We start from the raw sequence: 26,295 nt of genomic DNA on the forward strand, positions 1-26,295 counted from the left end.
GCCGAGCCGTCGGAGCCGATGGACGAAGATTAGAGCCCGTTGACGCAATACCGGCGCATATGAGGTTTCTATTTTGAGAGGAATAGACTTGACCTAATTTACGATGACTTAGCGGCTGTATGCGGTAAATCTGAAAACATTTGCCAAGTATACCCTTTCCGGTCGCGATATTCCCATTTAAGAATACACGTCTCCGCATCGTGAGGTCTTGGAATGTCCCAAATGAGCAGTCAATGTCGATCTGCCGTTTATGCGAGATCCAAGACACACGAAATTACCACATGCAGTTTTGAGTTTTCTCTTTACTGAGGGGAAAACATTGTGTTTGATCACTTAGTAAGGAAAGTGAGAAGAGATTATGGCTAAGCTTGCATTTAATCCGGCTGTCTTGGGTGACACCTTGGCAGACGCCCGAAACCCTTCCGCGAATGGTGAATGTCAACAGGAGCCACGAGGTGTAATTTTTGGTCCGTATGACGGAACTTGTGTTTTGTCACTGGGTGGGAAAGGGAGCACGAAGGGATGGAACTGATGATTATAAAGAGCTTGGGTGCCACGGGCAGGGAGCAACAATTTCAGCAAAACAATCGATCCAGGTTTACCAGCCGCCTTCAATCCAACCAACGAACAAAAAGGTTTTAACAGCTTGATACACCAGTCAACATGCGTTTCGCCGGCGTGTTTGCCTTTGCTTCACTCATCGCCAGTGTCTTTGCTGGCCGATATATTATCATTCTTCGACCTGTAGGTTGACTTTTTGTACCTGCCTTGGAAATGCGCAACAAAACATAGAGGAATCCTAACTCCGTCTTCAACAGCAAGCAGACCTTGACAAGTTCCTAGCCAAGCTAGAATCTAGAGGAAACGTTGTGGTCAACAACAAGTTCACTTTCATCCATGGAGCTGTCATTACTACCAATGACTTTACCACAACCTCCCTGCTCAAATTCCGCGAGGTCCTCAGTGCCGAGGAGGACAAGATCATCAGCATCGATCCGATTCTCACATCCGTCAACCCTGGCGGACCTGAGATCCCTGGCCCAACTGAGCCGACCGTCCCACTTCCTCAATGAGCATTCATGAGGCCTTCTGGCCAAGGTTTCCCGGTGGCGGCTGATCTCCGTCGGCGCAGGCTTCGATGACGGGTTTTCGTTTCAGGCCGGAGACAATCATTCCGGCTGATGGATGAAGAATACATGGCCAAAGGATTTACACAGAGATAGTCAGATGACGACCATAGAAAGCCAATGGTGTACAAGTCACCGTATTAGCCCCTGACCATCTGGGAAGCGACCAATCGCAGTGTGACAACCATGACATACGTTCAGCTGTACAACACTAGAGCTATCCACTCAATCAGATGTGCATCCCGAGGCAAATTAGGCGCCCTCCTGCCTGTTATTGAGCGATTGGGCGAGGCGACATAGCAAAGCAGTATTGGGGCTTTTCCCGATACGGTCAAGTCTCTGTGTATTTGCTACCCGACGTGCATTTGGTCATAAATGACTACAGATCCTTGCGCACGAAAGGGAGGGTAGACCAGGCTGCCAGAGAACAGCCCTTTAAAAACCGCTGTCAGACGCATTAATGATTTCCAATCTGTGTCGCCTCACTCTTCGCATCGCTCCTCTAATCTGCCCTAGAGCTCAGAAATCCCACAATCTTGGTTGTCTAGCAGCCTAAGACGAAATGGGTGGCGGATATGACCAGGTGAAGCCATTCTAAAGTGTCTCATCACTGGAATGTCTCACTAATAATGCTGACAGGAAGCGTTGTCCCCCAGTCTCTGGCAACAAGCTCTAGAGACTTTACCCGACGAGGACAAGAATCAATTCAGAACCTCTGGAAGCGAATCGCGTATAAAGCCTACGGACGTGCTTGCAGCCGTAGAAGAAAAGACGAAGTACTGCGAAGAAAAGCAATGGGTGTTCTATGTCAATGACGCCGGAGAGAAGATTCTCGTCAGAGACACCCTGAACAAGGTCGTTAACTGGCTCGACAAATTTAAGCAAGTCGGAGATGCCGCCGTACAGTATGACCCTGGACATGCAGCACTTCCTTGGATGGCCATTAGATTCCTCTTACAGGTAAAATCCCCCAGTACCCTCCTGACGGAATGTGAAATGTTGAATACCTACTTAATAACGAATCGGTACAGGCTTCTCTCAACGATTGCGAAACCTTCGGTAACATGTTGGAAGGCATTGAGAGCGTATCTCGCATCGTCGCTCGGTACACGGAGCTCGAAACTAAGGTTCTTCTCCGCACCTCGAGTCTCACCAAAGAACTGGCGGGTGCGCTTATTAAGTTGTACGGGTCTGCATTGAAGTTTCTCGCGCTTGCCAGTCGTTATTATGGAAAGAGTACATTAAGTAAGTCTATCCGCGCGTGACTTCAATTCGACACCGTGTCTAACCTTCGGTGTAGGGCGCATCTTCAAGAGCACACTCTACACTTCCAGTAAGGTCGTAGCACCGCCGATGCTTCTGGTTGAGAAAGATGAAGAAGACGTGTACAAGCTCGTGCGTTTGGTACAAGACGAGATCGCGGGCTCAAAGTTGGATGACATTGTCAAAAGTATCCAAGAAACTTTACAAAGCTCCCAAGTTTCCAACGAGGCCCGCCGACGTCGACTATCTGCATGGATTGGCGGAATTGACACGAAGAACACGTACGAAACAAGTCTCTACAATCACCATGACGGCACTTGCGAATGGGTAGTGGAATTACCAGAGTTTCAGGCTTGGAGTGCCGATGACAATTCACAATCCCCTCGACTGCTTTGGATTCATGGACCTCCGGGCTTTGGCAAAACCATTCTGACAGCTTCAGTTATTCAGCATCTAAAACGCAAGGAGAAAGGTTCTGTCTCCTACTTTTTCTGCGCCGCAGACAACCAGCTCACTCGCGACCCATATGCCATTCTCCGTTCTTGGCTTGAGCAAGTTCTCGAACAGCATGAAATGACTATATCTATCATGGAGGCCATCTACAAGGCGCGGGGCAAGGAACAGACCCTGACTCAACTTGGGCTGTGGGATTTGTTTGTCACAGTGGGCGAAGCCGTCGACGAGCTTACGTTCGTTATCGATGGTTTCGACGAGTGTACGACTATAGACATGGGTGCTCAGTATCATCACAGCGAGCCGAGAAATCTGTTTCTCCATGAACTACTGAAAAGCCTGGAGAAGACAAAATCGCGCCTGTTGGTGGTCAGCAGAGACGTACCCGACATCAGAGAGTACCTGGGCAAAGGCACAGCGGCCAGCAAAGACTACGCGATCGAGACATTCGAGTATGCAATCACGGCCAAAGACATTTGAGGACATGTCTCATCCCGTAAGAATGTACCCGTTTTTGTCCTACGCCGCCTGGGCATGGTACTTTCACAGCTACCACGAGAAGCCCGCCCCGACACCAGACATCATGAAGCGTACCCAGAAAGCCTTTGATCCCACCACCTCCAGCTGGAAGGTATGGACGCCGCTTATGGAGGCTGAAATGGCGGAGCCCGATACTCATTACGACAAAGATGATATGAGCGAAAGCTACTCAGTCATTACTTTTGAGGCCGTGCCTGACGAAGAGATGGCCGATGACATCGTGCCCGACGAAGAACTGGTCGATGAGACCATGTATGGGGAGGAGACAATCTCAGAGACGGCGTCTTTGGGAGAAATAACCTCTGCCATTCGCGAGGGGCTCTCGATTCAAGAGTTCCAGACTCCGATTTACTTTGCGTCATTCCTCGGCCTCATTGACGTGGTGAAGTAGCTTGAGGATCAGGGACTTGATTTCAATGGCCAAGGTGGCTTGTTCGGCTGCCCTTTACAAGCCGCCGTCGCTAGAAATCATGAGGAGCTCGTTATGCATCTCCTTGACCGTCATGTTGACGTATGTCAAGCAGGAGGCAAATTTGGCGCGCCAATCAATGCCGCAGCAGCACTATCTTCAACAACCATCGTCAGAGCGTTGCTAAATGCCAATGCCGACTTGACGGTAACTGATGACAATGGATACACGGCGCTTCATCACGCAGTCAAGAGAGGAAATCTCAACATTGTCCAGGAGCTACTGGACCATGGAGCAGATATCAATGCTCTCACAAGATTGGGTTCCTCAGCAGCTTGGCTGGCCTGCTTCTATGAGCATAGTGAGATATTATCTCATCTAGCACGACTGGGAGCGCAATTGGACACAAACGGCGAGAATGGCAAACCTCCACTGCAAGTGGCTGTCGAGCATGGTGCTGTGCAATTGGTTGACATCCTCCTGACCAACGGAATTTTGGCAAATACCCTCTTTCCGGATGGATCCACTCCTTTAATCCGCGCCTTTTGCTCTTCGAACATGGTCAAAAAGCTGTTAGAAAAAGGTGCAAGCCCGAACATGACGGATGGCTCATCCCGGAAACCCCTTTATTTCGCTGTTGCCAGTCAAAACCTAGAAGTTGCTGTTGAGCTTTTCAAAGGCGGAGCTGTCATAAGAGGCCCGGACTCGGCTTTACGGGAAAACAATCTACTTCAAATCGCTGTCGCCAAAGGAGACGTGGAGATGGCGAAGCTTCTGCTTGAAAATGGTGCGGATATTCATCAGAAGACCAAAGGCTGCGTGACAGCCATAATGGTTGCCATTTTGGTGGGAGACCTCAATATGGTAGAATGGCTTTTGGACGTCGGCGCTTCCTTACAGGGCGCCTGGGAAACCAACCAACAAACACTCTTTGATCTCGCCAAAGAATCGGCTGAGGATAGCATCGTGCGTACTCTAGTTCGTCGAGGCTGCTTTCAGATTCAGACGGCAGGCAGCGACAACAAACCCACGGCCAATCCGGCTCTTGAACCCCTGCGCGACGACAGCCTCGTCATGATGGCCTACAACAACGACACGGATGGTATTCAAGCAAAATTGACCAACTCAAACGAAACAGTAGCTTCGAACAGCATAGCTGAATCTCTTGAGGTCGCGTCAGCTCTTGGGCATCTATCTGTCGTGAAGGCCCTGCTGCGATTCCGTGTGAGAATCAATCTGCTGGATATCAACGGGCGCACTGCACTACACTACGCAACCGCACACTCCCATTTCACAATCGCCAATTTGCTGATAGAGAAAGGTGCTAGCGTTTGTGTGGAAGATAATATAGGTTCTACTCCTATTGACCTTGCGATGCTTCACGGCAAGCGAGCGGCAGAGTTCATCCGGAACAACATGAGCGGTCTCATTCTCAACATCAGCCGCCGTCCGTCTCTCTTGGCTACAAGTCCAAATCTTTCCGGTAATCTTAACGTTCTATCCATGAGAAAAATGATGTGTGGGGCGTGGGCTGGTCATTACGAATACCTTACATGGTGGAAGAACAGGCAAGAGTCATTCTCAATGAACATCCCAGAAAAGCCGCTTCCGAACTCGGAACATTCCACATTTTTTCATGAAAATGAGGATTCACGTGGTAACTTTGAGATACATGGGTTTGTGGACTCAATTGGAACACTGTGGTTCGTGAAGCTATACGATGATCAAGGGTGGCTCTATCGCGGGCAACTAGATGCGGATGGAGTCGTCCTAAGGGGAACTTAGGGAAGCAACAGACATCTTTGGTTTGGGACTTTTCATCTGACAAAGACACAGACTTCGTAAGATTTCAGGTATGGAAAGTATGGTGTGCGAATCAATGCATCTTTGCAATTTTTACTGGTGTCAACTGATAAACCCCAGTACCTGAATGACACTACATTTCTCAGACAAAAGAACATTTTCTATAGAATCAAGCAGAAACTGAATTGAGGTGGTCTTCAAACGAGCGACTAAGCTTAGCCAACTATACGAACTATATTATAGATGCGCAACTCAAGCGGGTACTTATAGTACTAATTCTATTATTCCATGTCCTGCATAGTACACTTGGCTCACTATTAGCGCTATATACTAATTAAATAAGTTAAGCCTAGGGGTTAGGCTTAACTATTTAACTAGATTTTCACTAAAAGCTTACTTAACTTAATAGACTTAATTTAATTTAACTGATATTACCTATTTAGGAAGTTAGTGAAACTCTTATAATATCTTAATATATTAGAAATATACCTATTTAGTATTATAATATTATCCTACTCCCTATTAACCCTTTTATTTAAAGTAATACCTATTAATAGTAATATTACTATTTTAAATTTAGTTTTAGAAGTATTATATCTTCTTAAGTAGTAATAGCTTTATTAATAACTTCTATAATATTAGTATTAGTTTAATAAGACTAAATATCTTCTTATAATTAGTTACTATTATTAGAATAGTAAAGATATTAAGAACTAACTTATTAAGTATTAGGAAAATTTATTAATATAAAATCTACTACTAAATAAGATTATTAATAGATTAAGTAACTATAAAATTAAAATACTTCTCTAACTTATTAATCTTATTAATAGTAGTATTATAAAGGCTATTATCTAATTATTAATTATAATTAGAGTTTTTAGATTTTAGAAGTATTATAATTAATATAAATAACCTTTATAGAGGTTTTAAATAGGTTTACTTATTAGTATAAGTAGTTATTTTAGTATACTACTACTCTTAGTACTCTTAAAAACCTTCTTTAGTAGTATAAAACTATTTATAAATCTCTTAGGTATTTTAATACTTTTTAAGCTATTATAAACCTCTACTAAAGTATAATATTATAATAGTAATATAGAAAAGAGATTCTCTAAGCTTTTTATAGTAGTTATTAAGTACTTATTAGTTATTAATAATTAATAGGTATATAAATATATAAGAATTAAAGTTAGTAGTCTAAAGGAGGTATAGTAATATAGTAATATATTTAGACTATAAATAAATAGGGATATTATTAATTAATAAGGTTTATAAGATTAATATTTAATTAGATTAATATAATACCTTTATTAATTAAGATTACTATAATAAAAGACTTTAGGATATTTATATAGTTATAAAGTTAATCTCTTCTATAATAAGAGTATTATAGAACTTATATTAATTTTTAAACTAATTTAAGAAAGATTTAAAGCCTACTAAGATCTCTTAGAATTAACTATATTTATTATTTTTACTTTAATTTTTATATTATTTAGTCTATAAATAAAGAAACTTAAGTATTTTATTTAATTTAATAAGGATTTATTAATCCTTATTAGTTAGGATATCTTTATTAAGGATATAATTATCCTTATTCTTAAGACCTAAGGAGTAATATATATAACTAGTAATCTAACTATATTTAAGTAGGGTATAGTAGATTATATTATATATTAAGTTTTATTAAGTAGTATTACTTAATATTAGATTTAGCTCTTATAATAACTTCTCTTATAGAGTAAAGATATATTTATTATTATTAGCTTTATTACTAATAGATAAAAAGGTTTCTAAGTATTATAGTAATAATCTAATATATTTAATAATATTCTAAAACTTATTAATAAGTCCCCTAATCTTCTAATAAGCTAGGTCCTCTTAGATCTTATTAGTATTAATAAGATAATTAGACTCTTATTTAAATACCTCTTTATTAACCCTATAAATAATAATATAATTAATAAAGTTAAGGATATAGCTATAGTATTAAATTTAATAATACTAGATATCTATTTCTATATATAACTATAAAATAGATAAATATAAAGCTTTAATATAAGTGTTATTAATATTAGTATTATTAGAGATTATAATATTAATCTTATTAAATAGGTATTAGTCTCTTATAATTATATATATTATAGTAGTAATATTCTTACTAATATAAGTATTAAGCTAGTAATAAAGACCTAAGAGGTATTATATTTATTTACTTAACTTATTAATAAAATAACTAAAGATAGTAATAATAGCATATTAATTAGGTGAAGTTTATAAGTTAAATAATATATAAACCTTTATAAAAGCTTTTTATATCTCCTCCTTAATTTATTATTTCTTAGAGATATAGAGTTATTAGTATTAATAAAGAAGCTTATAACTAACTCTTTAATCTAAGTAGTCTTTTTCTTAAGTATAGTAATAGGAATAGATTAATAGTATTTAGATAGAGGCCTAAAGTTATTAACCTTATTAAGAGATATATTACTACCCTCTAGGTAACTTTAGAAGATCTTATACTTATTCTTAAGATATTAAGTAGTAATAGTTATAGTTTTAATATTATATAACTTATTAAGAGTCTCTATCTTATTATAGTATTAATAAACTTAATAAGTATTACCCTTCTTATTATTAATAAGGATCTTATAGATAAAGGTACCTTTATTTATAATTTAAGAAGTATAGCTTTAAGAACTTTTTTTTATAATAATATTAATATTAATAAACTACTAATCCCTCTATATAATATAAGGTAGGGTTTTAAGAGTATTATATATAGTTAAGTTAATAGTTAATATATTACTAATAGTAGTAAGTAATATATAAATCTAAGTAGTAATCCTATAAGGAGTTAATAGTTTATAATTAATAAAGTAATTAATATATTAATTATAAGTTAATAGAGGTATTATAATAATTAGTAAGAGGTTAAAAAAGATATTAAGAAGTATATATAAATAGGTCTTTAAAGTATAGAAATATAATAATAGTAATAGTAATAGTAATATTAATAATATTAATAGTAATATTAAAAAAGGGTTATTTTTAAGGGTTAGTATAGAGGTTAAAAATAGGTTTTTTTTAACTTCTAATAGAGGGACTAGAAATATATTAATCTAATAATAAGGTAAAAAATATATTTCTAGTATTTCTAGTAATTCCTAATAGTATTAATTCTATTATTAAGAAGTACTTAACTTTATTCTACTACTTATTAGTTTAAAGGTATTACTAAACTAATATTAATAACTATTTAACCTTTTTTTTTTTAGAGATATATTATAATAAGACCTAATAAGTTAGTAATAAGTCTACTATATAAATAATTATAGAGATATTAGTTTAAAACTAACTTAAGTTATCTATTTTAAGTATAAAGGTTATAAAGATTATAACCTTAAGTAATTAAAATAAAACTAGGGACTAAAATATCTAAGTAAGCTTTTTTTTATTTTTTTAAAAAAGCTTTTAAAAATTCTAATTAGTTTAGAGGTTAGATTTATATTATTCTAGGTAATATTAGCTTAATTAAGTTAACTAAGTTTCTAGTACTATAGGTTTATCTATTTAAATAGTAAAAAGCCTCTAATTTAATTAGTTAATTAATTAATTGATTAATTAGGCTTAAACGGGGTGCTACGCTGCTCACTATACCCGGTCGTGTTCGGCGTGGAGGAACGTCTCAGCTGAGCCACGGCCTTTTGTCCCTAAGATAATGTAGTGATTCGATCAGTGACTTTTACTGCTCCTCGGATATTACTTCGCAGCCACTCGGCAGAACAGGCGGATTTACGAAGGCAGCGCCAACCCTGGCAACGTAATCCCGACTGAACCGCCGCCTATTATCTGACCCCAACAGACACGGTAATTCGTCAACAGCTGATTGTAAGACATCCAATTACACAGCCCCGCGCCGCCAGATCCAACCCTGAATTTCTCGCCAGTAACTTGCATTTTCACTGTCAAGGGTGGATTAGCGGACGCCACACAGCACTAATGGATGCGAATCAGGCTATCTGAGTCGTCATCGTCCTGGGCAGCTGAAAGTACGCATTCCAGGGGTGTTGGAACGGCGGCTACAAGTTGTCAGGCAATCGCACAACTTTTGACACATTGCGATGCACCATCGAGGTTGATGACATCGCACCTTGAAGTCGACAAGATGGATAGAGGCAACCGAATTGCCGTGATTGGGATGGGTTAGTCCACGTCTTCGTTCTACCTACTCGTCCCGCTGACGATATTAGGGTCATTGGGCCTCGTCGCCTTGAAGAACTGTCTTGAAGAGGGCTTCGAGGCGATTGGCTTTGAGAAAAGCTCATACGTTGGTGGCCTCTGGAAGTACACCCCAGATGGCAACAAGACCTCTGTCCTCCCAAGTACGACCTCTAGGTTTGCCATTCTTAATACCCAAGTTCATCGATAACACGCCATAGCAACAATCGTCAACATTTCTAAAGAGAGGGTTTGTTATTCTAGAGAATAGCACTTTATAGCTCCCGCTAATCAGACTTCAACAGGGATGCTTTACAGACTTTCCGTTTCCAAAAGGTAAGCGTACGATTGTTTTTCCACCAATGTTAGTCAGACTCAAATTTCATCAGACGTATCAAGCCAATGCTCAGCCAAGCAAGTTGAAGATTACCTCGAAAGCTACACAGACCACTTCAAGCTACGTCCTTTCATACGTCTCAATATGCAAGTGAGATATGTGCATCATGAGGAACGTACGAAGAAATGGGTCATCAAGATCGATGGCTTCCCAACCGAGATCTTTGACAGGGTCATTATCGCAACAGGCATGAACCAGACGCCCAACTACCCCGACATCAAGGGCATCCAATCTTTCCCTGGCCAACAAGTACACTCAAAGTCGTTCAAGAGGTTTGCAAGAAAGCCGGCCTTGTGTCCGTGGCCATTTTGCTAAGGTATTCTATCAGACCAGAGGAATTTGATGGGAAACGTGTACTCGTTGTCGGTTTTGGGAATAGCGGTGCTGATACGGCGGTATCCCTCATCGGACACGCGAAGAAGATTTACCTCTCTCATAGAGAAGGCGCTTATGTTGTAAGTCAGACTATTCATGTGCTCCAGCTTGCGATCGACTAACAGTTGCTCTAGATTCCTCGCGTCAACAACGGGAGACCTATCGACCACACAATCAATGTTCGCTTCACAAAAGTTCAGGCTTTCTTAGAATACTTCTTCCCAAAGGCGAGCGAGAGCTTTTTCAACAGGGTGGTGAAGGGACTGCAAGACAACAACTTCAAAATTCGACCGGAGTGGAACCTCTCTCCAGCACCGTCTTTGAAAACAACCAGTCCGGTGGTTTCAGACGAGATCATTCCCGCACTGGAACGTGGAGACGTTGAATCTGTAGCTGGCATTGGTAAAGTGACCGGCGACGAGGTTGATCTCACTGACGGAAGGGTTCTTCAAGTAGATGCCATCGTTTATTGCACTGGATATAAGGCTGACTTCAGCATCCTTGATCCGAAGGATAACCCAGCAAATACGCCGAACCCAGAATGGGTTGCTGCGAAGGGAGCGAGGGGCAAACCACTTCCGAGACTCTACAAGAATGTTCTGTCTGAGAAATATCCGGAGTCTCTTGCGTTCATGGGTTGCGTAGCCTTTGCAACTGGTGCGTTTCAACTGTATGACCTAGCAGCTATGGCGATTATTCAGATTTGGAAAGGAGCTTCACCCTTGCCCTCCGCGGAAGACATAGCACGTTCCATTGATAGGCAGCATGCATGGACAACAGCCCTAGCTAAGAAGAGAAATGTCATGCCTGCGGTCGTGAACGGGCTTGAATGGACAGCTTGGGCCGATCGTACAGCTGGTACCGGCGTGAATGAGAATTTGGGATGGGGATGGAAAGGTTTGAAGTTCTGGCTCCAAGAGCCTAGATTTTGTAGTGTGCTGATGGGAGGCATCTACAGTCCACACATGTATCGCTACTTCGACGGAAAACGGAAGAAAAGGGATGGCGCAAGAGCCGGGATAGAAAGGTTGCATAGAGTAGACTCAGCAAAGTCTAAGACTGCCTAGTGGTAGAGTCCCCTTGTGGCTTACGCACTCATACTGGGCGGTTTTGCTCACCCAGCGGAGTACTGGATACAGGAATATGGTTCTGTTATTATTTTTATTGTATTATGGTATCTGCATTTCTCTTCAATTCTCGTTTTTGTTCAGCTCGTCGCCTTCGTCGTCTTTGCTATCGTTACCTTTGTTGCTATCGTCGTCCTCGTTGCTGTCACAACCTGTACTCACTGTCTGCCGGAATGGCAAGACTCATACTAAATGTAATCGCCTAACCTGCAAAGCGTTGGACTTGGTTGCGTCTGGAAAGCACTCATAGTCTAGGCCGTCCATTGCTTCCCCATCCATTATGCCACTGACATAGCAAGGGCTGATGAACTGGAATGTCGACGGCCCCCCGCATTGTCTGAGAACGACTGGGAGCTTGCATCCGAATATGACTGCGACGATATCGCCATTTCTGATGGTCTTCAAGCCTCTTCCAATGTAATTGCTTGCCGTCGCAAAAATGCTGGTCAGACTACCTTGAGTAACCTCCTCGGTCCTCATCACGTATTCTTCTCGGCGCCAATGAAGATCTTCAGGATCCGTCGTAGAAAGCCTGTAGTGCTCCTCGGCGGCGGCAGTAAACAGTTCCGATGATGGCATCTCGAATCCCATTTGAGTCTTCGCCTCGTTCTTTTGGTGGACTCTGTTTTCTTGGTAGAATAGCTGGAGCTCTTGAATAAAGCCAACTGCTAGTCGTGTGAGGTTTTCCTTTCTTATCGAACTGTCTGATCTGTTGCCGCCGTGTAATGTGATGTTGTCGAATATCATCGTTTCGAAGAATACTTCAAACTGAGATTTGCCAGTTGGGTGATCATCTAAGGCACGTGGGTCTATCTGTTTGAGAACCATTTGACGGCTGGTCTCCCCTCCTCCTAAGTTGACAGTGGTCTTGACGACATCCAATATGATACCGTCGATAGGAATGGATCCTGGATTCGAGTGGTGCATCGATGTTTCTTGACTGGGGGGTTCGCTCTTTGCCGCATTGAAGTATCCCAAGTGACTGGCTGCGAAATATCGAATATCCATACCTTTCATACCTCGATAGTCAGGCGTCCACGACGGTAGATCGATATCCTCTCCATTCTCGGGATTCCACGGTCCTGCGGTCAAAAGGATAGATAAGTCGTTATCCTGACGAATAAAGGTTTTTGTGTAGTCGATAAACACGTCTCTGGCGGGTTTGGAATAGTCTGGCGGCGGTAACGAGTCGGCATCGCACACGCCTAGTAGAGCATAAAGCTTGTCGCGAGGATCAGATGATTCCAGATTCCTCGTGGGCTGGAGGACATTTGTCATGTCTCCAGCCTCCTCTCTTCCTATGCAGAACTGGGCAATGCTGAAAAACGCTCGACGAAGATCCAAAACCCAGCCTTTACGAATTTCCATTCCTGGCCACAAGGACGGTCTACTGGAGATCATGTCGAGCCGTTTGAAGACGTCCCATCTAGCGCTACGCTGGCCACAGTACACTGTCGCTGACTGAGACAACACAATCTCTTGAAATATCCACATGCGTTTCCAATACCGCCGTTGCAGAAGCTCCGTCAGTGCTCGGCCGCCAAGCTCGTCACTGACGACCCTCTCAATGATTTCGACATCCAATTCAAGTTTGTAACAGTCGTTGAGAAGCTTCATCGCAGCCTCTGATGTTTTCGATGCATCCCCCAGCCAGATAGCTACGTGTGCAGCTTGGGAGTAGATCTTTCCCATCTGGGACACTTGGGTATTTCGCTCGGCCACGTTATCTTGGTTGATACAGATACTATCAACCCAAAGCTGAACGGCTTTGCTTGGGTTTCGGGATTGGTGTCTCAAGGTCTGTAGCGCCAGTCGCAGATTTCTGGTAACATGGATTTCTACACCGTTGACAGTGATTATTTCGGTGTTGGATGAATCACCCCAAGTGTATGAAAGGGCTTCATAGGAGTTTTGCCGACTCTGGAAGTTCTCAATGAAAAGGTCGGCGATGACTGGCGATTCGATAGTTGAGGCGGGGTGCACGCTCAGAATACGAAGCTCGTTCGTCGCAATAGGAAGAGCACAGTAGACTGAGGCATACCAAATATCTTAGCAAAGGTTCCCTTGATTACTTCTGTGATTCGCCTAAGAAATATGTACTTACCATTGTCGAATTGTGACATGGCTGTAGAGCTTTCAATCCCCGCACCCCTATCTCCCAGAACCTGACCACAATCCATAGTAGTGAGGGAATGAAATCAAAATGATAACCTGATAGGTTTGGGTTCTGCGAATACAGTCCTTCTATGAGCAATTGTACTATCCCAGTTCGTTCGCACGCTGGCAATATGTTTGTATAAAACTATTTTGCTTAGCTGCTGGTCCTGCAACTTTCGAATCTCCAGCGCTGTTGGAGTGGCTAATGGAGTGATCGTGGCATGTAGAGCCGACCAAAATCGTGCGCTTTTGAATACTGTGACCCGACCGACCGTAAGAAGCACACCGGTCGATTGCATGCTGGTAGTAAAGACAACGACATGCACCATACAGCTCAACGATCTGGTAGCACATGCTAGAGCGAGGTATGTAAAAAGCAGAATGGCGGAGGCGGCGTGGGGTGGGGGACTTTATGTGGTAATTGTGATCAGTCTTGATCTCCGTCCCGCTGGTTCAGACTCGGGCTTTGCCGACTGTCTTGTGCCGGTAAAAAGACAGTGCTTCGCGTTTCCTATTGGTAGTCATCCCTTCCGTCCTATCAATCATCGCGACGAATTGCGTGGGACTGTGCATGGTTGCATGAGGGTGAAAAGGACGCAGCGTCTACTGTTGCACTAGCGGTACGGAGCCAAAGGTTGCCTTGCATTAGCCAACTTAGCACGTCCGCGAACCACAACAAATAGAAAAAGGCGTTCCACAAAAGAAAGATATTGCAACAATGAGGATCATATGCTAGGTAAGTTGAGCTAGCATCGCGAAGATTGGACGGAGTCATCTACTGCCGTATATCAGGCCTGGCTTGCATCTTGATAGGCAATCCCCCCTGGGACACAAAGTTACGACAAAATTGGTTTCGGACCTTTAATGACGGTAGTTACGCACCAATTCTATAACTGGCAGCATATATTCGGTCTCATACAAAATCCAACGCTCAAACCAAAGCCAGCCTACTTGCCCTTCTACCCTGTACCTCTGACGCATCAACCGCCTCTCCAAACATGAGTCCTTTGACATAACAGGGTCCGATGAATTGATACCGGAGTTCTTTCTCAATTCCCAGTTGTCGAAGCACGACTGGAAATTGGCTGCCATAAAGAACGGCGATAACGTCTCCCGCCTTCCCACCACGGGTTGTCCTGCCAACGTAGTTTCCAACAGATTTGAACCCGGTCGCTTCGATCCCTCTGCTTGCATTAACCTCTCCCACAAACATTGTCCTATTCTCATCGAGAGCGCCAGGATTTGTCTTTTGTAGGTTTAGATACTACTCGGCCAACAGCCTGAAGTCAATTTCTGTGTTATATCCTGACCATGTGCTAACATCCTCATGAGATATGGTACCGAGCATCTCTGCGTCCCGTAGCAGACCAAGCAGTCGCTTGGACTGCGTACTGTCGTTCGATTTAACCCTTCTGGGCCTAGTTCTATTAAAGACTAAGGCGTCGTAAAGAGCTTTAAGCTGCGATCTCCCAGGCTGACCTCCACATTTTTGTTCGATACCGTGCCTGTCCAGAAGTTTTTTTTGGCCAGCGTCACCTCTTGGCTAAGGCATCGTCGTCTCAATCGTATCGATAACAAAGCCTTCTACTATAAGAACCCTATTATCGTACTCATCCCGTCCTGCCTGCTCACACTGGCGTCCCTTATAGGCATCGAAGCTTTCGTTATATGCGGCTGCAATAAGTATTGGCTTGACTCCCTCTTTGCTGATGTGTGAGGCATTGAGACTGTCGCCCCTGGAGCGTTTGACGCACTATAGCCTAAAAAGAATTAATATATCGATATCTTATAGATCTACTATTAGAGTACGCTATATAGTATAAGAATAGGGTAATTGTACTATAGATGTTAAATATATATATATATATATATTATAGTTAGCTATCTAATAGTAGGGTCTACTAATAGAAGCTGGGGATTAATATATTATAATAGTATATTAAGGTTATAGTCTAAGTTATAGGTTATAAGCTAGTTATAGATTAGATCTTCAGAAACTAAAGTAATTAGTCTTAGTCTTAATAAGTAATTTATAGTAAAAGTAAGCTAAGAGTATCTATAAAAATAAATATTAAGTTAATTATTAAAGAGCTATAGAAGTTTAACTATAAACTAAAGTTTAAAGTTATTTTATTTATAAGTCTTTTTATATAAATAGTCCTATTATTTATAAGTACTATCTCCCTTATTATTATAAATACTTATTCTAAAATAGGATAAATACTTATTTTAGTATCTATTAAGTACTTATTATAGGTCCTTTATCTATATTTATTCCTTATTATTATATAATTTATACTATAGTTCTTCTATTCCTAAATAAGTCCTTATTATTCTTATAATCCTATAGAGTATAAATATCCTATCTTAGCTACTTAGTACCTAAGTAGGTTAGTTAATTATTATTTATATATAATAGGTTATAATATTAGGTCCTCTCTCTAAAGGTTTTATCCTTAAAACTTAATATAAGTAAGTTATTAGTTTTAAATTAAGGATCTATTAATTATATTTCTTAATTTTCCTATAATATTAACACTATATTAAGTTATATTTAGAAACTAAAATCTTTAGGTGCTTTAACTTATTATTATTTATTTTAGATTCTTTAATTTATTAATAAAAGTATTAAGAATAATATACCTTATTTAAATTATTATTTACGTAATATATAATATTTATTTCTTTTAGATTTTAATATCTATAGGATTTATTATTACTTAAGTATCCTATATAATACTTCTAAGGATATAATTTATATCTATAAGTTTTTTAGTAGTAATATAGTTTCTTTTATTAACTTTAGTAAGTAGTAAATCGCTTAGTAGTAAAGTTTAATTATCTAAACTAAGTAGAAGTAACTAAAGAGATAAAATTTTATAAGAGGGCTACTACTTTATAGTAAAAAGCTAAAGTTTATTAAAAAGTTTAATTAGAGTTAAATAAATTACTAGTAAAGTTAGAGTAATTATAAGAATAGAAATAAATAATATTTAAGAAGGGTAAAATAGCTATTATTAAGTCTTTAGAAGATATATTAAGTTTCTTATTAGAGGTATAGTTAATAAGTACTTAAGGTATTTTAAATATAGATACTTTATTTAATTAGAATCCTATTACTCTAAACTTCTTATTAGGAGGGTTTTAGTTATATTCTAGTATTCCTAATTAAATAGATATACTTTCTTATTATATTAATCTAAAGTATCCTCTTAGTTATACCTATACTAATAGGAGTTATATTCTTTATTTCTTAGTTTCTCTTTATTTCTATTATATTTCTTCTTATATTTATCTTTCTTTTTTATTAATATATTTTATATATTCCTTAAATTCTTCTAAAGTTATAAATAAACTTAGTCTATCTTTAGGATTAATATAATTAAGTATTCTAATATATTTATTAATCTTATCTTAATAGTTAAGTAGGTTATTATTAGGTTTCTATATATTATCTTTATATCTATAGTTTTTCTATTTAATAAGGTATTCCTATTTATTATCTTTATACTAATAGTCTAATAATTTCTCTACTTTATACTCTAGTTTATTATCTTCTATAATAATAAGGTTATTTATTTATAATCTTTATAGTACTAATTTAAGAAGTGAAATATAAAATACTAAGTAGTATTTTATAATTTCTAAGAATTTAAGTTTATAATTAATTAATAAAATAACTTATAAGATTTTAAAAAGTCTAAGTTTTTTATAATTAAGTTTATTACTTAGTTATTTTATTTTAATATTTTACTATATAAAGTAGGTATTATCTCTCTCTTTTAAAGTTAGTCTTTTAATCCTTTATTTATTACTAAATTTTAATATTTACTATTAAATAAATTTAAATTCTTTATATATATTATCTTAAATATCTTTAATTTATTATATTAAGGTAATAGCTTTAACTATAGCTAGGCCTACTTAAGGTTCTCTATAAGTAGTTAGTTTAAAACTATAATTAAAGTAGAAAGGGGATTCCTTAGTACTTTCTCTAATTATACTATTATAAGTAAACTAAATAATTAGTAGTAATATAACCTAATTATTTTAATTATAATTAATATAGGCGTAGAGGTATATTTTAAAGATTTAGTTAATATATTCTATTTATCTATCAGTCTATAGGTAGAATATAGTAGATATTAATTATTTAATATTAAGTTATAATATAATTAACTTCTAAAACTTAGAAGTAAAGATCTTATCTTAGTCTAATATAATTTCCTTAGGTATTCTATAGTTAGTAATAATATACTTAAGGAAGGTATATATATATTCTTTAGTATTACTTACTTCTTTATATAGGATAAAGTAGGTATATTTTATAAGTTAGTTTATAATAATAAAAATACTATTAAAATATACTCCTATAAAGGGTTCTTAAGACTTTAGTAATTTAATAATAAAGTTAAGGGATATAAATTACTAAGTAGTTTATAGTATAAGTAAAGGTTATAGTATATTATAAGGTTAATATTAAGTAGGTTTACTTTTTTAGTATACCTTATAATCTTTAATTACTTTTACTATATATTCTCTTATAACCTTTTCTCTATATTATTATTATAGTTATTTCTAAGTTTTTATAATTCCTTAGTAACTATATATAAAGTATATATAAAATTCTATAATTACTTTATTATCTAATTTACTAAGTAAGCTAGTACTAAATTATCTAGCTATTATTAAGAGTTTAGCTATTAGTATTAAGTCTCTATTATCTTATTATTTAAGAATTACTTAGGTTTCTTTAGGTATTAAGATATTATAGTTTAATTATTAACTAAAAGTATTAGCTCTACTATTTTCTAATCCTTTCTAATAGATAATTTAGAAATTAAATTTAAATAAAAATTCTAACTATTTAATCTATTATTTATTAAGTATTTTTAAAGTTATAAAGTATAAAAGATTCTTATAATCTAAGTATATAAATACTTTATAAATAGTTCTTAAAAGCTTAAGTCTCTATTCTTTAAAAACTTTAATAATTACTATAAATTTTTTATTATAGATTTAGTAGTTAAGTTTAAGTTTATAGAGCTTATAAGAGAAGAAGGTATAGAGGTATAGTTATCCTTTTAAGTCTTATTAAGATAGTTATACTCTAATTATATAATTAGATATATTAGGTTCTACTTTAAACTATTTTATTAAATTTAAGATAATTAAGATAGGTTTATTAGTAATAAAGTCCTTAATTTTCTAAAATATTATTTATTATAGTTCTTCCTATATAAAGGGTATATCTTTATAGTTAAAGCTAATAAGAACTATATTAATTTTACTATAGTCTTTAATAAATTTATAATAGAAGTTAATAAAACTTAGAAATCCTTAAACTTCCTTAAAGTTATTAAGTATTAGCTATTCTTTAATAACTTTAACTTTATTTCTTAATATATAAACCTTTCTAAGGGTAATAATAAATCTAAGGTATTCTACTTTCTATATATAAAATTTACTTTTTTTAGGTTTAACTAAGAGTTTAGTTTCCTAAAAAGTTTATAAAATATAATAAATATCTTCTTTATACTTCTTAAGTATAAATAAAAAGATAAAGATATTATCTAAATAGATAACTATATAGATATTAATATATTTATATAATATTATATTAATTATATTCTAAAATATTATAGGTATATTAATAAGACTAAAAAGTATAATAAGGTATTTAAAATATCCTTTTTATATTTAGAAAGTAGTCTTCTATTTTTTACTTTATTTTATTTAGATTAAATTATAAGCCCCTTTAAGATTAAAAGCTATAAACTAATTAGCTCTATATAAAAGTTATCTTATTTTATTTATAAAAAGTAATAAGTAGTAATTTTTAATTATTATTTTATTAAGTATATAATAATTAATATATAGCTATAGTTTTTTATTCTTCTTAGGTATAAATAAGATAAAGCTTCCTATTAGTAATATTAAAAATCTAATATAACCTTTTTTAAGGTTTTCTTTAAGGTATTTATCTAAGGCTTCTATCTCTATTAAGTTAAGTTTATAGATCTTATTAAATTATAATTCCTTCTCTTCTTTAAGAGGGATTTTATAATTAAAACTAATATATTTAGGTAGTTTAATCTCTAATTTAGTTATAAAGAGTTTCTTATAAACTCTATATTCTTCTAAGATAGATAGAAATAAATTATTCTTTTATTTAAGATCTATTATTATTAATAATTATAATATAGTTTACTTTATTTTAAAGTAGTAGATATATTATCTTATAGTTCTTTACTATATTAGCTTATTTAAAGCTTATTTTTAATAAAGCTATTTAAAAACTAAGTTATTATAGTCCTAATAAAGTTAGCTTTTATTCTAATCTATCTATAAGTTACTTATTTATAATTAGAGTAGTCTTAGTATTATATTATATATTCCTAAGTTAGTAATATTAAATTAGATTCTTTCTTTTTAATTTAAATAGCTTATCTTAAGAGGTATAGTTTTATTATAAATAATACCTCCTTTATACTTAAATTTTTCTCCTTCTACTATATATAACTAATATAGTTATTTTTTTCTTCCCTATAATATTTTTAATTTATTAATAGCTTAGAGAGTAATAAAATTTATTTTAGCTTTACTATTAATTAGTATAAGTATTATCTATTAATTAATAGTAACTTTAAGTTCTATATTACCTTAATATCTTTATAATATTTAATAGATAAACCTTTTCCTTATAACTTATTATAGTTCTATATTAATAAGTAAGTTTAGTTTTTTAACTACTCTAAGTATTTTAAATAAGTAATTTACTTCTCTTTTTATTATACTTTTATAAAGCTATTTTTATAATATCTAACCTGAGGAGGTTAGGGTTTATTCTTTATAATTCTCTAAGTATATATTTTTTCTTTATAGTAGATTTAGTATTTATTATATTAATATTTATCCTACTTTATTTATTTATTATAGAGGTATTTTATAGGAAATTATTAGTTAGAGGTAAATATAGTAATATTACTATTAAACTTTCTAAGTTCTTATCTAGTAAAGATATATATAGTATAGATATTTTATAGGGGATTATTATTATATTACTTAGGTTAGAAATAGTAGTTATATTTATCTCCTATATAGATTTTATAATAGTTAAAGAAATATTATACCTAAAAGAGGTATTAATAGTTAGGGTTAGTAATTCTAAAGTAGGGGTAATCCTTAGTTTTAAGTTATAAAATATAATATATTCTTAGCTTTATATTAGGTATACTATAAAGTTTAATAAACTATTTATTATTATATAGGTTAATTTATTTATATATAATTTGCTTAAGTATATTATCTTTCTTAGATTCCTCTTTAGAGCTAGTATTATTTATACTAAGGGTAAGCTTATAAGAGATCTCTACTTAAATATATTAGTATATAATATTATAAAGTTTATCTAAGTTATAAAAAGAACCTTCTCTTTCTCTAAAAGTCTAATTATTTATAAGATTAAATAGTTACTATTTTTCTAAGAGGTTATATTAGTAATCTAGTTTATTATTAGATTTTTCCCTTATTTATTCTTTTAGTATTATATAAGTAGTCTAATTTAAAAGCTTATAATTAGTTTAATTTTAGATATTAGTTATTTTTAGAATAGAACTAGGAATTAGTTTAAGTTACTATACTTATAGTATTTTATTAAGTTATTCTTAGGTTTTTCTATAGATCTTATTATTACTAATATATATTATTACTAAGGTTTTTAGATATATATCTAGTGTAATTATATTATATCTAAACTATTTAAGGTTACTATCCCTTAGGTAGTATCTTAATATTTCCTTATCTTTAAAATAAATCTAGTAGTTATTATTATAGTATTTAATTTAGAATTAGGATATATATAGAGTTTTAGTAATAATATTAACCTATTAAGGTTATTTAGTTATTAACTTCTAAGGAAGTTTCTTAAGCTATTTATAATCTCTAGTAATATATCTTTATTTATTATAGTTATAATATTTAAGGTTCTAAAGTTTCTTATTATTAAGTTTAGTTATTATATTAAGATCTATAGGTCTACTATACTATTTATAAATAGTACTCTAGTAAGTATTATTCTAGTTATTATAAAGTTTATTATTATTCTACTAGGGGTTAAACTTCTATTAAAGCTACTATTAATACTTATATCTAAAGTTTAGTCTTTATTATTTTTTACTTTTTTCTTTATAGTATTTAAAAAGTTAATTATTAATCTTAATAATAAGGTTAATATATTAAAGAAAGTCTCTAAGATAGTTAATCTTAATAATTTTATTTTTAACTTTATTTTTAAGTCCTTAATAAAATATAAAAATCTTAGTTTTTTTAGTAAAGTTAAATTAGATACTAAGTTATCTAAATATAGTAGTATATTCTTTAGTTAATTTTATTTATTATAACTATATAAAATCTCTTTTAGTTTATTATTTCTTATTAAGGTTTTAAAAGAGAGAGTAGAAAGTATCTTTAAATCCCTTAAAGTTACTATAGATATTATAGGTCTTAGTAGAGTATTTATTTAAAGTTTTATACTTAAGGAATTCTTCTTAGATAGGTTTAAACTATTTAAGAACTTATCTTTATAAATAAGTAGTAGTATAGATAACTTTCTTAGTCTAATTAGTAAAGTCTCTATAGTAGAAGTTCTAATAGTTCTTAACTTAAATTAAGAATAACTTAAATTATCTAAAAGTATTATTATAAATAATTAGGGTATTAAGTTTAAGCTTTTATTATCTTTTAGTAGAAGTTATAATAATATTAGTAGTTATATATAAAGTATAGATTTCTTTCTAAAGTTCTTTAATATTAGTATTACTATTTTATCCTCTAAATTAAATAACTTTATTTTCTAGGTTTATAATATATTAAAAGCTATTTCCTAGTTATTATATTATTTCTTTAAAGCTTTAAAGTTTTATAGTAGTATTATTATATATAGTTTAAACCTTAATAATATTATTATCTTCTTTTTTAACTTTAGTTTAAAGGTATTTATAAGTATCTTTCTTTAGGGTTACTTTATTATTAAAGTCTATTATTATAAAGGCTCTTTTAAGTTCTTTAATTAAGTTTTAAATTAGTTACTATAAAGAAGAGGAGGTCCTTAGAATAAATAACTTAGTAGAGGTATATAAAAATATACTTATCGTTTTACTATTAGTAGGTATTAATAATTAACTTATTAAATAAGAGTAATTAAAGTGTTATAATTAGCTATCTAATAGTAAGGTCTATTAATAGAAGCTAGGGATTAATATATTATAATAATATACTAAGGTTATAATCTAAATTATAAATTATAAGCTAGTTATAGATTAAATCTTTAGAGGCTAAAATAATTAGTCTTAATCTTAATAAGTAATTTATAGTAAAAGTAAGCTAAAAGTATTTATAAGGATAAATACTAAATTAATTATTAAAGAACTATAAAAGTCTAACTATAAACTAAAATTTAAAATTATTTTATTTATAAGTCCTTTTATATAAATAGTTCTACTATTTATAAGTATTATCTCCCTTATTATTATAAATACTTATTCTAAAATAGGATAAATACTTATTCTAATATTTATTAAGTACTTATTATAAGTCCCTTATCTATACTTATTCCTTATTATTATATAACCTATACTATAGTTCTTCTATTCCTAAGTAAGTCCCTATTATTCCTATAATCCTATAGAGTATAAATATCCTATCTTAGCTACCTAGTACCTAAATAGGTTAGTCAACTGTTATTTATATATAACAGGTTATAATAACACATACCCTCTTTACCTCAGGCTTAGTTCAGTTAGATGCATTCAAAAGATTTATTAATAGATACTAATATAAAGACTATAAAATAGAAATAAGAGTATATTAGAGGAGAAGTGAGGATTTCTAAAGGGGCGTATCTGAAAATTAAGAAACTTCACATGTTAGGCGTTAGCTTATTTATCTCTGTTATGATTCTGTTGACATTCCGACGGCATATCAGCGGCTGCCTTAGTTGGGTTTGTGGCTCAAAAATAGCGGATGGAGTCTGCCAACATCCAGGCTTGTCACGAGGGAAACTTTCGACATCAACGGCCGTGAACTTTGGAAATTTCGCCAGCTGAAGCACATTGAGTATCTGAGCTTCTGTCCGGCAGCAGGTTCGCCCTGCCAAACCCGAATCTTTCACCCCTTAACACCGTTCGCTTCGCAAATGAATGTACATGGTGAAAAGCAATACAAACGAACGTCGCAAGTACATCAGAAATTCCCGCGACATGGGTCCAGGCGTTGCACTGTGTCAACCAACGTCAGCATAACCTCAGCGACACAATACCAGACGAGTGGAAACATACATTAGCAAGGGCCGTCGTAGTGCGCGGTGAATCCCACAGGCGCTGTGTTGTATCCAGTATTGCCCACCGTCACGCGGCAGTTTGAGTCGGCCTGGAGGTACACACTTGCTGCGCCATTGATCAAGGCGGTCGTCCCCTCGTTCTTTTGGAGACACTTCTGCAACACGTTGTTTCCGGTCGACTTCTCTTGAACCCAAAAATGGCAACCCTGTGCCGTTACCGTGGCGGCGAAGACGGCGGTCAGGACGAAGGTGAAGGGCTGCATTGTGACTTTAACTGGTCCTTTGATTAGTTTACATGACGACTTTGGAAGTAGGAGTGGAACTGATCATACCTAATGAGTGTTGGTTGATAATTCGGCAGGAAGGATTGGATAACAAGGAGAAGCAAGCTGGGAGCTATTGGTGAGAGATGGTATTACAACTTCGTCTGAACGTCTGGCGTTATCCGCTTTTTATTTGCGAAAACTGAAGCTTGGACTTCGCAGCCTAGCGGGAGGTTCATGGGGTTTGACTCGTTGTATAATATCGCTGATACACTAGACTCGTTATCCGATACTTACCAGCATGCCGGCAAAAAGTTTATATGTAATTACCCCAATGTCAGGGCCCAAAACAATTTTTCCCGAGATACTTACAGGGATTCTCTAGTTAGCTGGAACCCCCTTAGGGAAATTCACGTCCATATGTCTCCAGAATGAAACCGGAGTTGATTCTAAAGTACATACACGTCGTCTCTCAATAATATTAAGTTTTCTTATCCAGGCCGTGTAAAGCACGGCTGCGCCCTGAGGTCTAGTCGTGGATAAGTGGCCAAGCCTAAAGGACCTTACAGTCCGTTGCGTTGACAGCGTCCACCCCGCAGTTTTTAGCCCGAAAAAGGCAAAAAAAGGGGCTTTTTACCAAAAAACCACCAAATTGCCCTAAACTTCGTTCACTAATACCTCTATGCGTACGCAATGCGCATAAATAAAAAATATATTAATTAATAGCCCTTAGTTAGGTGATTATAATAATATCTTTTTTATTTTCACGTATTACGTATGTATAGAATTATTTAAGTATGAAGTTAAGGCTAATTTTGAGGGGTTTTTTAAGCGGATAGTTCAACGTAACGCGCTAGGGGTTTCGTTTTTTCTTTTTAGCGTTATATTAAGTATCCGCTAACTTAGAAACCCCCTTAAAACCCCCTAAACTTCATACTTTAATAACTCTATGCGTACGCAATACGTATAAATAAAAAAGATATTATTATAATCACCTAATTGGGGGCTATCGATTAATATATTTTTTATTTACGCATATTGCGTACGCATAGAGTTATTAAAGTGTGAAGTTTAGGGGGTTTTAAGGGGTTTCTAGGCTAGCGGAAAATTTCCCTTCCGGGTCAAACTTGGGGGCGGACGCTGTCAACGCAACGGACTGTAGACGCAACGAATAAATTAGAGACCTGGAAGTTCCGGGCCGAATCGGATCGATCTCAAAGCTGAGCGCACGTTCGTCCCAACTGGAGCTTTACGCGAGTCGTTCAAGTTCACGCCAACTCGATGAAGTCAACCACGGAGTTCTTGGCGTCGCTTGTGAATCTCTAGTTCCCTTGGCAGTTAAATTGCAATTCCCGGCGATCTGAAAATGCCATTATCGCCGCATTCGTTCACACCCGATTCTCACACACAGGCTCCATTCAACAGGATGTGTTTCCGAGCCACGGGCATTAGCAGCCTCAATACATCTTTGTACCGTCCTCTGCCTTGATTGTCTTGCAGTGCTTGAGTTCCTTGAATGGCAAAATTAAGACATGACTGGTCTCATACGCCGTGAATTTCAGCGATAGTCGCATCAGCCCCGTGGTCTAACAGCAATTTGACCGTCTTCGGGGCTCCGTACTAAGCAGTCAGATGGAGCGCCGTCTCGCCATATTCAACTGCCGTGTCGACTTCCAAGCCCTTTAGATTCGGTGGCAAATCCGTGATTTCTCGACCACGACCGACTTGCGTTCGCCGGTGAAGAGCTTCACTTGGGAGTTGAAGCAACGTTTTCGCGATCTCGGTACGGCCACCTTCGACTGCAAAATGGAGAGACGT

The 26,295-nt window shown here is 35.2% G+C and overlaps 6 protein-coding genes and 1 pseudogene across 7 annotated transcripts; 4 read left to right on the forward strand and 3 right to left on the reverse strand.

Annotated features, from left to right (window-relative positions):
• Positions 1 to 663: 663 nt before the first annotated feature.
• Positions 664 to 1,073, forward strand: GCG54_00012843 (uncharacterized protein; the record flags this gene model as incomplete). Its single annotated transcript, XM_045412712.1, has 2 exons — positions 664 to 744; positions 819 to 1,073. 2 exons carry the CDS (start codon positions 664 to 666, stop codon positions 1,071 to 1,073), a joined length of 336 nt encoding a protein of 111 aa, XP_045268718.1.
• Positions 1,074 to 1,689: 616 nt separating this feature from the next.
• GCG54_00012844 (uncharacterized protein) lies at positions 1,690 to 3,323 on the forward strand (the record flags this gene model as incomplete). Its single annotated transcript, XM_045412713.1, has 4 exons — positions 1,690 to 1,710; positions 1,767 to 2,087; positions 2,159 to 2,372; positions 2,428 to 3,323. The coding sequence occupies 4 exons, from the start codon at positions 1,690 to 1,692 to the stop codon at positions 3,321 to 3,323; spliced, it is 1,452 nt and encodes a 483-aa protein (XP_045268719.1).
• A 22-nt stretch (positions 3,324 to 3,345) lies between these two features.
• GCG54_00012845 lies at positions 3,346 to 5,577 on the forward strand (annotated as a pseudogene). The gene has a single exon. A coding segment is annotated over exon 1 (2,232 nt).
• A 4,189-nt stretch (positions 5,578 to 9,766) lies between these two features.
• On the forward strand, positions 9,767 to 11,377 carry GCG54_00012846 (Monooxygenase aurF; the record flags this gene model as incomplete). Its single annotated transcript, XM_045412714.1, has 8 exons — positions 9,767 to 9,803; positions 9,852 to 9,983; positions 10,041 to 10,069; positions 10,125 to 10,155; positions 10,230 to 10,488; positions 10,545 to 10,671; positions 10,726 to 11,248; positions 11,352 to 11,377. 8 exons carry the CDS (start codon positions 9,767 to 9,769, stop codon positions 11,375 to 11,377), a joined length of 1,164 nt encoding a protein of 387 aa, XP_045268720.1.
• Positions 11,378 to 11,901: 524 nt separating this feature from the next.
• On the reverse strand, positions 11,902 to 15,088 carry GCG54_00012847 (uncharacterized protein; the record flags this gene model as incomplete). The annotated part of the gene is made up of 3 exons (XM_045412715.1): positions 11,902 to 13,766; positions 13,823 to 13,883; positions 14,846 to 15,088. 3 exons carry the CDS (start codon positions 15,086 to 15,088, stop codon positions 11,902 to 11,904), a joined length of 2,169 nt encoding a protein of 722 aa, XP_045268721.1.
• A 51-nt stretch (positions 15,089 to 15,139) lies between these two features.
• Positions 15,140 to 15,597, reverse strand: GCG54_00012848 (uncharacterized protein; the record flags this gene model as incomplete). The annotated part of the gene is made up of 2 exons (XM_045412716.1): positions 15,140 to 15,418; positions 15,508 to 15,597. 2 exons carry the CDS (start codon positions 15,595 to 15,597, stop codon positions 15,140 to 15,142), a joined length of 369 nt encoding a protein of 122 aa, XP_045268722.1.
• An 8,616-nt stretch (positions 15,598 to 24,213) lies between these two features.
• GCG54_00012849 (uncharacterized protein) lies at positions 24,214 to 24,477 on the reverse strand (the record flags this gene model as incomplete). Its single annotated transcript, XM_045412717.1, has 1 exon — positions 24,214 to 24,477. One exon carries the CDS (start codon positions 24,475 to 24,477, stop codon positions 24,214 to 24,216), a length of 264 nt encoding a protein of 87 aa, XP_045268723.1.
• Positions 24,478 to 26,295: the final 1,818 nt, after the last annotated feature.

Source organism: Colletotrichum gloeosporioides, assembly GCF_011800055.1.
Source record: "Colletotrichum gloeosporioides strain Lc1 chromosome Unknown consensus_16, whole genome shotgun sequence".
Taxonomy (NCBI): Eukaryota; Fungi; Ascomycota; class Sordariomycetes; order Glomerellales; family Glomerellaceae; genus Colletotrichum; species Colletotrichum gloeosporioides.